The 12,652-nt window shown below is 39.7% G+C and overlaps 1 protein-coding gene across 4 annotated transcripts in view; it reads left to right on the top strand.

Moving 5' to 3' along the window:
- LOC150103677 (ras GTPase-activating protein raskol-like) overlaps positions 1–12,652 on the top strand; it is a 770,313-nt gene that overhangs the window by 602,549 nt on the left and 155,112 nt on the right. For all 4 annotated transcript variants that reach the window (XM_090396487.1, XM_090396486.1, XM_090396489.1 and 1 more), the window contains one exon: positions 8,446–8,678. In XM_090396487.1, the coding sequence (XP_090252613.1) occupies positions 8,446–8,678 (233 nt within the window). The remainder of the gene's footprint in view (positions 1–8,445; positions 8,679–12,652) is intronic.

Here is a 12,652-nt window from a genome sequence, read left to right as displayed (position 1 = left end):
TTCTACAGTCTCCTGTAGAAGCACAGAATATCCTGGACTCTGCACTCATAAGGTCAGGGTCCTAGGGAGGGGGAACGAGGATCACTTTACTCATCTTAGTCTCTGCGTCTGTAAAAAAAAAAGAAAAAAAAATTAGAGTCCGTAGACTCTAACAATTATCCCGTAGTGCATAAAACGCACTACCAGCAGTTAAAGTTTAGTAAATAAATAACAAAGTTAGTATAAATGTTAGTCAAAAGAAAACACAATAAATCCAACAGAAGTAGCTATATCAAAAATTCCTGGAAGCCAGCGAGGGTGAAAGTAAAGGAGGATCTCATCATTGGCCTACTGAAAAAGAGCGAGGTCAGAGTGCCCCAGTAGAGTAGAGAAAGAAGGAAGAGGAAGTGACAGTGAGGTTGAGGTGGGGAAGTGAGTGGGATGGGAGAGTTGAAAAGGAGAGGAGAGGGAATGGAATGGGGAGGGCAGGTGGGGAGTAGGGAAAAGAAAATATAGGCCTCAGGTCATATCTCACATCTTGCTAGCTCCACGCTATCAGATGATAACTTTTCACCCCAGGCTCACAAGATCGAAAAGACCACGGAGGTAGCCAGTGCCCAGGTGACCCGCCCTTTCAGGGCAGCCCGTCTCGAGTAGGCCTGCGCTGACTGGGTTTTTCCTCCAAACTACCCGCCTGTGGGAGACCAGGGAACAAAACAGACCTCAGGAGGATGCAGAGACCAAGGAAAGGACTCGGAGTGGAGCTGCTGCTGCTGCAGATGGAGATCTTAAAGCAGCAGCAGACAGAACTTGATGGTGTTCTCTGATATTGCACAGGATTGGAGGTGAACACCACTTGATCTTAAATGTGGTGTCACCCAGAGCCTCTCTTACGAGATGTAAAAACCTCCTTAAGGAACCATAGAACATGTAGAGAACGATCGGAGAGAGATTCAACACATTGGGAGGATTGGTAGGATTAGAATATTTCTTCTTACCTTCCAGATGTGGTATTTGAGTTCATTAATAATAAATACCACTAACTTCTGCTTGTTGTTGTCTGGGGCAGCGAACTGCAGGAAGATGACTTGCTCCTGGAGTAGGAGGGGGATGCGGAGCTCGATGCTTAGCCTCCTCCAGATGAAGATGGAAATGGGACACTGGTAGAAGGTGTGCTCCACGGTGTCCAGGCTCCTGCAGAAGTCACAAAGGGGGTTCCGAGTGGTGTGGAACCACCAGATGTTGGTGTTGACTGGAAGGTGTTCGTACACAATCCTCCATGCCAAGTCCTTTCTCGACGGGTAGCCTCGATGTTTGGAGAGGTGGCCGAAGAGGATCTCATTGTTGTTGATCCCCAGATCCGGAACATCAGTACGAAGGATATTGAAGAAATGGTCGTACCATGTATAAGTGTTCTGGATCATGGCGATGTTCACATCTGATGAGAGGAGTTGTTGCATTAGCTGGCACAGTCTGTTGTAGTCTTCTGGAACAATGTCTGCCTTGAGACCCTGGTGGACTGGGATCCCAAAAAGGGGAAGCTTGTGACCCACGAAATACCGCACAGGATAGCTACAGGGATGTGTAGTCTGCAGTACCCTATTTAGATGGAAAGCAGTATTGATTAGGTATGTGATGTTAAAGGAGGGGGGAGGCAAAAGCCCCCTGGCTTCTCTGGAAGTTGAAGGATCTGAATGCCAACTTCCTGGCATAGACTGCACTTCAGAGACTTCCTGTCGAGCCAGATTTCCTGATCCTTGCTGATGCTGGTAATGTTCAGGATGTGCTGAAGTGCATGGTATATGATGGTCTTGATGACAAAGGCCCTGGAGGAGAGTGACAGCTGCCCATTTTTCCAGTCCTTGAGTTTCTCGATGGTGATATTGTTGAGATGTCCTATGTTGAGCACAGGCTGTTCTTTAAACAAGACCCCTAAGATGGTGAGGGAGTCAGCAGTAGGGACGAGACCTGTGGGGATGTTGTGCAGGTCCCAGACTCCATATCAGATGTTAGTCGGGGCTAACATCTTACCCAGACTTGGTTTTGTCGGAGTTAGATGTTAGCTCTGATACTTTGAACTTGTCAAGGATGTTGTAAAAGTTCAGTATGGAGTCGGTGTCCCTAAGAGTGCCCACCACATCATCCTCGTAGGCGATTACCTTGGAATCATCCGTGGTGAGAGGAAATAGGATTCCTCTAACCACATAGCAGTTGTTGACAGCCCGTAGGAACAGTTCAAGGGCTAGAGCAAAGAGAAGCAGACTAAGGGGACACCCTTGTTTGACCCCTTTCTGGATGGTAATGGAGATGGATAGGTGTCCGTTAATGAGGAAGCAAGCAGAGCTGTTGTTGTAGCCTCCTCTGATGATGTCGAGGAGTCCACTGCTGACCCCGACTTTCTCCAAGATGTTGAAGAGAAAGGAATGCTGGACGCTTTCGAACGCTCGGTTGAGTCAACAATGCCATAGAGTAGTTCTTGATGTTAACCAGATGTAGCACTTCTCTGATGAGGATGAGATTGAACTCCATCGATTGACTAGAAACACCATACACTTGTGTACTTTTGATAACGTACCTCTTCCCGATCTTCAGTCTGTTGTTGAGAACATGGGCGAGGATCTTATAATCCATGTTCAACAGACTGATGGGGCACCAGTTCTTGATGATGGACGGTCCCTGTTGGTCTTCGGAATGAAGATAGTATGGCATTCCATAAATTCCCGTGGCATGTTTCCGGTGGTAAGGAAGATGTTTAATATTGCCACGATAATGGGGAGGATGTGGTCCCAGGCCTCTCGATAGAATCCCGTGCTTAATCCGTCTGGCCCAGTTACTTTCTTTGTACGGCACTTTTTGAAGGCTGATGTTATTTCGGCTGCTGTAAAAGGTGCATCCAACCCTGCTTGGATGTGCGCATGGAAGGAGTCAATGTTCCAACAGGAGTAATCCTGGGCACTGTTGTCTGGATAGAGTTGACTGTAGTACCCCCAGAAGGCGTTCATGATGTTAGGTGTTGTGGTGTGGTCACACCCGCCTTCACTGATGGTAGTAATGGTTCGTTCCTGCCAGAAGTTGACGTAATGCCTGTTGTAAAAAGCGGCCAATTGCCTGTCTTCTGAGCCGAGGTGGAGACGGATCTTGATGTTCTTTTCTTCCACCTGCTTTTGTTTCTCCAATTCAATGTCGAGATTAATGTCACGGATGGCATTGTGACATGGAAAGCCTTGGTATTGGCTAGCCACAAACCAGCTCCTCTCCTTGTCAGGGTCCCAGAGCCGAGCTCTTCTGAGGAAGGCACGTTCCTGGCCCCATTTTTTCATGTTTTCTTTGATGTTATTCTTGAGTCATGCCCAGGCATCCCAGTCCCAGTCAGCAGTGCTCCAGGTGGAGCACAGTTGATTAAGCTTGGCCGAGAACAGGGACGGAAAGTCTGGTGTTAACTTCCTGGGGCCCGGACCAACATCAACAGCTTCTAAAGGATGGTTCCTGAGCACGACTAATTTATGGTCCGAGATGGAATAGTTGACTGGAACATGCCTTATTGTCTCGGCTCTGGAGACAAGGGATGGTGATAAATAGAAGCGGTTGATCCGTGTGCCGCTGCCTCGGCCTGTCCAAGTATAATCCCGATAGTAGGGGTTGTGAGCCCTCCAGATATCTGTCAATTGGAGGTTCCCATGGTGGATTTCCAATTCCCTGTAGCCAGTTGTACCTGTGTTTGGAATACCCCCTACTTTATCATAGGCCAGGTCCGCCACACAGTTGAAGTCCTCCATCAGGATGACATGATGGGCACCATATAGGTAATTGTGTAGCGACTGGAAGAATGCAGGCCTAGATGGTCGGTCTGCCGGGGCATAGACGTTAATGAACCTGGTGGTACAGCCCCGGTACTTCCAGTCGATGGCAAGGACTCTCCCTTCTGTATCCCTCTGGATGTTATGGAGGGCTCCGAGGAGGGGGGGGGGGGCTAGCATAAGTACCTGAACCCCGGCACTGTTTCTGTTGCCGAAGGTTTAAAATAATTGTATGGGGTACTTATGGCTCAGTTCCTGCATATCTTTGAAATGAAAGAAAACATTTTTTGAAATGAAAGAAAACATTTGCACTTTATGTCAACAGTTTGACATAAAGTACAAATTAGATTTAAAACTCAATTTGCTTGAACCTTGCTTGTTATTCTCCAAGTTTCCCTTCACACTTTTTTTCTTTGCCTTTTCTCAAGTATGCTTACAGAAATTTTCCCAGACACACTCAGCAAGGAAATGCCTCTCTAATTCTGATTTTTGCTGATTGAGTTTATTTGCTCAAAAATTGTACATATAAGTGAAACATCATTGAAAAAGAATGATATCCTGAGGAAAATAAAAATGGAAGTATGGAAGTGTTCGTGAGCACAAGAAAGGAAGGGGTGCTGCTGATGATAATAAGAGAATTATGTCTGCAAAAAGTGACATGCAAGAAGGAAATAGTGGGAATAGTTTTGATGTGGTATGGTGCAAGACGGGGATTGACAGAAAGGGATATTTATTGTATGTAGTGCTAGACCAAAGAAAGTGGATACTGATGCAGTGGATAAGCAACTTTTGTTAGTGAACAAGGGAAGGGTGATCATTATGGGTGATTTTAATTCTGGTAAAACAGATTTAAATGAAAATTAAAGTGAAGGAAATTGAATTTCTTGAGTTTTCTATCTTAGAGAGTATGTAAGGGAGAACACACAAGAATTATTTCATCAGAAGATATAAGTGGAGTGTCATAATTCCCTCTAGGCGTTTTGATTGATCATGCAATGATGACCACTTGGATTGTCATGAGCCATACAAAGACTTCTGTGAAATAAGGATGTATGTGGTATGACAAGACAGGTGATTATGAGAAGCTTAGGAGTTAGCTTGGAGTTAAAGCAAAGAGTGAAGATAAAATCTGGAAGGAGATAAATTATTATTACCCTAATACCCACGGAGTCAATGACTCATCTAGGAGTTTCCTACTCGAGACCTTTCAAAAGTGAAGAGAAATGTTGGTAAATGGTGAGAGTAATGACAAGTCTATGTCCTGAACAGAAATTAATAAACTATTTATCTCTTTTCTCCAAATTTTATTAAAAATGTCTGTACGTCTAGAAATCATTATTATTATTATTATTATTACGGATATCTCCATGGAATCAGTAGACTCATTGCGGGAGACATAAACTAGCAAAACAATATCTGTCATATCTCTTCTTGAATTCATTTACAGACGAAGAACTCACAACTAAGTTAGGCAATGAATTCCACTCATTCGCCACCCTCCAGGCAAAAAACCTTGTTCTGACACCCTTGTTAACCATACTCTTCTTTAATTTCCAGAGATGACCTGTTGTTCTTCCATCACTATCACACAGCTGAAACATTTCTCCTGCATCAATCCTATAAAAACCTTTCAGTAATTTAAACGTTTCTATCATATCCCCTCTTCTCCGCCTATCAACCAACCTCTGCAATCCACAAGCTCTCAATCTATCAATGTAGGGAGCATTTTTTACATCACTCACCAACTTGGTTACTCTTCTCTGAACCCTCTCCACAGCCTCCTCATCTGCAAGGCATCCAGGTGACCAGACCTGAGCACAGTAATCTGAATGTGGAAGTATCAACACTTTATAAAGGGGAATAATAACCTCTTTATCTCTGGATGTCAGTGTGTTCCTCAATAACCAAGTAATCCTATGTGCAATCTTGGACACCTTAGCAGTGTGTCCTCCTCTGAACTTCATCTCCCTACCAACACCCCTAAGTCCCTAGCCTCATCAATCTCTTGGAGTACTGTTCCATCAATGTAGTACACAGCTGGTAATCTTTTAATCCCAAAATACATGACTTTATACTTTTCCACATGGAACTGATATCCATTATCTTTTGTCCATTCTACCAGCTTATTTAAATCATCCTGCATACTTTCAACATCAGCTTGATTTTTTATTGTGCTACCCAACTTTGCATCATCATTTCCTGCTCTACTGGTTAGATCTCAAGCAAGGACCAACCCCTTCTTTTCTTTGTGTCAACTGCCTTCTCTAATGACTGAAAAAATTCCTCCATTTCCTCTTTAGTAGAACCTTCTTTGAGACCAAAGGCACAAATGTCTCATTCTCCATTCTGATATATGCCCATATCACTCTACTTAATATTGCCTGTCATCAACCTCATTTTTGGTGTCGAATGCTATATCTATCCCTTCTTTTTCCTGATCATTATTGCCTGAATATATCACTTGTTTTGTCTTTGTTTCTGTAACACCAATTGTTCTGATCTGATTCCACTCTTTTCTGTTGATACTTCTTATGTCGATAGTACCAATCTTGGACTCAGCTTGTACTCAGTTGAAGTTAGTTCAAGTAGTTGACTTTTTTACTGTTTGTGCTGCGTGTTAACTCCACCCAGCATGAAATTCTATCATCTTGTACCATCATTTTTGAGACAGTTGTAGGCATCCTCCCGTGATGAGTCTTCGGACTCCTTGGAGGTGTCAGGAATAATAATAATAATAATAATTTTATTTTGGTTTTTTCAAATTAAGAATACAATATTAGGTTGGCTAAATCCCATATATTGTCAGTTAAGTCTTGTTTATTTGGTATCCAGGTGAATAACTACTAACAGGATGCATTACAAGAAGATGAGGATTGGACATTAGGCCAGAAGCCCTAGTCTCTGTTTTCTATATTCATTAAAAGGCTATGTGGAGTTCCCAGTTATTCAGCTTTGAGCTTCCTGTTTATAACTATAAATGACTTAATGCTTCCTCTAATTTTTTTTTTTTTTGGGAAGTTCCTTTTTGTGATAAGAACCATAACCATGCTCAATATGGTTTTGATTTTGATATACATATAATATGTTGAAGGAGTCCAAGGAATCGTCGAGGGAGGGCACCTACTCTACAACTCTCCATTTCCACTACTCTCTTTTGGCTGGAGAGTGGATATGCTAACCACTTGGTCAACCAGGTCGGCCAAATTTAAAAAAAATCATATGTGTGTATATATATATATATATATATATATATATATATATATATATCTACACGAGAGGGGGGGGGGGCTGGAAGGTTCTGATAAAACACCTAGTACAAAAACGATATTAAAGCAACTGATATAACAACAAGAAAGAACATACGAGGATATAAGAATGTAAGAACATAAGTTACCTTCATAACTCTGCTACTAGTATGTTCTTCTTTATGGTTATATCAGTCACTTTAAATATCAGTTTTGTTCTAGGTGTTTATCAGAACTTTCCAACCCCCTGTGTGTGTGTGTGTTTGTGTGTGTGTGTGTGTGTGTGTGTGTGTGTGTGTGTGTGTGTGTGTGTGTGTGTGTGTGTGTGTGTGTGTGTGTGTGTGTGTGTGTGTGTGTGTGTGTGTGTGTGTGTGTGTGTGTGTGTGTGTGTTGTGTGTGAGAGAGAGAGAGTGAGTGATATAGCTGATTTACTTGGTTGAGAGACATTTTTTTGAAATAGATTAAATGACTATAAACCGAGAGATAAAAAATATAAACACCATTTTAATTTAAGTAAACTGCACAACTAGTTTCATCTTCTTAGAAGACTTGTTTGGGTTAAAGAATTAATATGTTAACTCTTTAACATATGTTAATATGTTAATTCTTTAATGCATAGATTTTTTTTCTCTCACAATGTTTGTTGGTAGTAGTTCCCTCATGTTATGCACCCAAAGAAGTCTTCTAAGAAGATGAAACTAGTATGCAGTTTACTTAAATTAAAATAGTGTTTCTGTTTTTTATCTCTTGATTTATAGTCATTTAATCTATTAAAAAAAAAAAAAATATATATATATATATATATCATTCCGTTGTACAAGACCCTGATCAAACCGCACTTAGACTATTGTTCTTAGATTTGGTCCCCAGTTGAAGGGGGATAAATTAACTGTGGAAAGGGCATATAACAAAGATAGTGTCAGGACTTTACAATGTTAGTTATGAGGATTGGCTGAGGGAGTTTGGACTGCAGAGTTTGGTGATATGATTGGGACAACTGTTGAGAGGTGGTTACAGGGTTGACACTGGGGAGTTCTTTCTCTTGGTTGAACAGCAGACCATCATGACAAGGGACCATCCCTGGAAGTTACGAAAGGAAACTGTGAGAAAGAAGGTGAGGAGTGGTTTCTTTGCATGGAGGGTGGTTGAACCATGGAATGCATTGCCTGATAGAGTGGTGAGAGCGGGAACAGTCAATGCGTTTAAGGAGTGGTATGATAGACTTTGTGTTTCCTAGGAGGGACTTCCCTCGATGAGTCTTGATAGACTTGTGTTTCTTAGAAAGGACCTCCCACGATGAGTCTTTGACCCCATGGAGGCCTGAATAATAATAATAAATAATAATAATAATATAATAATAATAATAATAATAATAATAATAATGATGATGATGAAAATTTATGAAAGATATTTACCTCCCTTAGCACTCATGTGATCAAGTGGAGAAACTACAGCATGTTTTGAATGGAATATCTAATATTCTTTCTGAGTCATCATCCTTATCCTGCCAATCAAATTGTAAATCCATCTCTCAAGACAATCACTATGGACATTTTGTGAATGTAAATAATGTGAACTCAGATATTTGTGGTCAAGAAGAAACTAAGCGAAGTATATGCCAAACTTCATCTTACTCCATGCTATCTTTGTCACCAAGGTAAGGCATGGATATTTTTTAATTTAAAATTTTTTAATAATTTGGAGGATATACAATGTTGCAAATTATTAATGGATCGGGGCTGAGATTATTGAGTTTACAACAGTAACAATCTTCTCCTGTTACAGTGAACTTTAGATTGAATATCGTGTAATTTTTTTATATACTATTTTTTTATTTAGATACTGCAATTCTGAACACACTCAAAATTGGTTTTGTGTGTATTTAGTGCAATTGCAAGTAGTTTCTTAATTTTTTTAACTTTGTTTGTTAAAACAGATTATCCTTATATGGTAAGTGATTAGTATTAGTATTACTTCCAAGCCTCCAAGAAGTCCGAACACTCATTACCGAAGGTTGAACACTCATAGACCAAAATAACTATCATACCTTGCCTTGAATATATTCAATTGTGGAGCATTCACTACTCACTCTGGCAATTCATTCCACTCATTAACCACCCACTGAGCAAAAAATCTCCTTTTCACTTCCTTATTCATGAGACTTTTCTACTTTTTCTTAGAATGACCTTTTATTCTCACATCAAATGTTATCATGTGCAATAATTCCGTATATCTGTTTCATAGGCTTACCAATATAATTGAGATATGTCATGATATAATTGAGATGTATAACTTGCCTCCTCCTATTTGCCAAACTCTGAAGACCACATTCCCTCAATCTAACCTCATACTCAATATTCATGAGCATTGAGACAGTCTTAGTTATTTGTCTCTGTACTCTCTCCAATATTTCATTACTGCCATTATAGCCAGGTGATTAAATATAAATCCAAATGAGGCTCATTTAGGGCATTATGCAGTGAAATCATATCCTCCTTATCTGACTTATGAGAGTTCTTTGCATTATGGTAGCAATTTTCTTACAGCTTTTCCAATGTGTCTTGATGTAACAAAGTTACTTAAGCATGACCTCCCCCCCCCGTTAACAAATCCATGCTGCTCTCAAAAGATTTTTATTCTCATCAATCCAGGTTTGTATTCTGTTATTCTGTCCCTAACCAGCCTCTCTAAGACCTTCAGAGCTACACGATATACACACTGGCGTATTGTTTGACACCATTGACTTGGATTCTCCATTATATATTGTCACTAATTTTCCCTCTTTCTGCTCTTTTTTTTTATTGTTCCTGTTGCCAGACTTCTGTTGAACAACCAACTCAAAGGTACTGCCAGCTTTCTTGCACATTTCTGTACTATACATATTAATATCCAGTCCAGTCCCACAGCATTATTAATATCAATTACTTAACATTGTAAACACTTCCCATTCTTGAACCATCACTCTTCTGTCCTCTTCCCATTGCTATTCAGCACCATTCTTAATCCCTATATGAAATACACTAACAGAATACTCATTGAAACTTTCCGCTATATCTTCAACAGATGTGATGACTCATGTTCCATCTTCAGCAAATAAAGTAAATCTTTCATATTCATCCTTTCTTCTACTAGCAACATAACTGTAGAATTCTCTAGGGGTTTCATTTTCTGCTTCAATCTCTTTTCATATACCAATTTTTCTTTCCTTAATACTTGTCACCTTCCCAGTTTGCACCTTATACTCTTGGTGCTGCTGAGGAGTATCTCCTCCATAATATCTTCTTTCTTAGAAGCACCTGCATAATTTCATGACTCTTCCATTTTATTCCTATTCTATTCATCTGCCAAATTTGTAATTTGGCAGATGAATAGAAATTCATCTTAATTAGAAATTACAAATGACTTAGGAATACAATCTGACATTGCTATTAGTAATTGATTCCAGACTAAATCCCAGGCAACACTAATTTCTCCCCTTCAACTAACTAAGCCACTGCAAATCGTTAATCTGTTTCCTTAATATATCATAATTTTCTGCACTGAATTCCACACATTCCTCTGTTCTATGAAGCTTAATAACACACACACACACACGCACGCACGCATGCACACACGCACACGCACGCACACACACACACACACACACACACACACAAAATTCTCCATTACATGGTAGATTGATTCCAGAAAAAAACCGTATAAAAAAGAATACAGTGCATATGAAAAAATAGAAGAATGGTTCCAGATGTGAAAACCCAATATGAACAATAAGTGATTTTCAAACAAAACATGTGAAAATCATTGAATAAAACTCTATATAAATTTAATGGAATTTTTTTTATTTTAAATACTTATTTAAAGTATATACACATGCATCTTTCTTAAAGAAACTATTGCATCACTAAATACTCAATAAAACAGAAATTCGAAAAGGCCCAAATGCACCTGCGCATATGGTTATTAGTTAACAGCTGGTTCACAGGTAATGTGTTAAAATCCACACCTTTCATTGCCCACGGTCTTAGGGATCGATTAATGAGTAATGGTTTAAATATACGATCTCCTTAATCATTGCTGCAAAATAATAGAGTCACATGATCCTAAGCTGCTTTAAAGCCACCAACACCTTTTTGTGATTTCACTATATAAGTTCTACTTCTCATTTTTTTCAAAAATGGTCGGTCTCATCTGCATTCCAAACTTGATCAGGAGTGTAGCCACCATTTTCAATAATTTTGGACAGTTTTATAAGAAATTCCCTAGCTGCTGGTTCATCTGCAGATGCGGCTTCTTCTTTTATTTTTACATTACAAAACGTGTATCTTTTGAGAAATTTTGTAAGCCAACCTGTGCTTGCAGAAAAAACACAATTGTTATTTGATATTGTTGGCTCCTTTTCCTGAATCTGTTTGAACAACTGTAATGCTTTCTGTTTGATGGCATTTCCATCTAGAGGTATTCCTTTTTGTGAGCAATCTTCCACTTCACTAGAGCCTTTTGCATCTTGACTTTTATAGTCAAGATGTAAAATAATCGAAAATAATAAAAAATAATATCTCTCATATACGATGATGACTTTGCACGTAATTTTGTTCCATAAAAACAGATTTTCTAATGGCCTCTTCATTTTTCTTAATCATTCTCATTGTAGCTTTGTTTGATCCAAAATATTTCCTTAAGGATATTGAACCTCCTCCAGCTGTTAAATGATCTAAAATTTGGATCTTAGTTTCTAAAGAATTAGCTTTTCTTCTTATGTCTAACTGAATTATCTGACATCGTGATTAATGGGATAATGTTACGAAAATATCCGAAAGTAATCAATAATTAATTTTACTAATTTGATATTACGTGCTGATAATAATAATAATTATTATTATTATTCCTAACACCTCCAAGGAGTCTGAAGACTCATCGCGGGAGGACACCTACAACTATTTCAAATACAACTGTCTCAACCTCTACTATGAGTTATCTCAATCAACGCCATCTACCGCCCACCTCCACCACCACAACTAGTATTTTTTGTCTGTAAATTGTGTGTGTTCGGATGGGCCGATTTTTCTGTATGTGGGATGAAAAACCTGAGTTTCCGGGAGGAAAAACCCTGCTACCTCCATATGAGATCGGCTAACTCACCTTCGATTGAAAATCGTCCAGATAAAGATTCCTCCCGTCGCAATGAGAATCGAACTTAGGTCTATTCCAATCGAAGGGCGCAATCTACCGTCATTCTTCCAATTACGCTACGGAGGCATTAATAACTGAGATGACATCTCTACCCCCCCAGTTGGAGAGAGTCACCATGTGGTTTTGACTTGGAAGATGAATAGACATGCAGAAGTATCAAAGAAAGGGAACATATGTGGAATTATAAGGCTAGTGATTATAATAGTCTTAGATATCAACTTGGAGCAGTTCCATGGAGGGCGGAATTGGAAGGCCAGGATATCATTAGTGCTTGGGAAATTGTGAAGGAATATTTGTTAGCAGCAATAGTAAGCTGTATTCCACAAGTGAAGAAGAGAACACAATTTGGTGTAAAGTGGATGACAAACAATATCAAACAGGAACTGCAGGTAAAAAAGAGGTTACTGAAGAGATATAAGGAGAGGAGCGGAGAGCAGATGC

Source organism: Typopeltis vanoorti, chromosome 8, assembly GCF_054136105.1.
Source record: "Typopeltis vanoorti isolate ZY-2024b chromosome 8, IOZ_Tvanoo_1.0, whole genome shotgun sequence".
Classification (NCBI taxonomy): domain Eukaryota; kingdom Metazoa; phylum Arthropoda; class Arachnida; order Uropygi; family Thelyphonidae; genus Typopeltis; species Typopeltis vanoorti.
The sequence above is the reverse complement of the archived record's forward strand: the minus strand, read 5'-3'. Positions and strand labels throughout refer to the sequence as shown.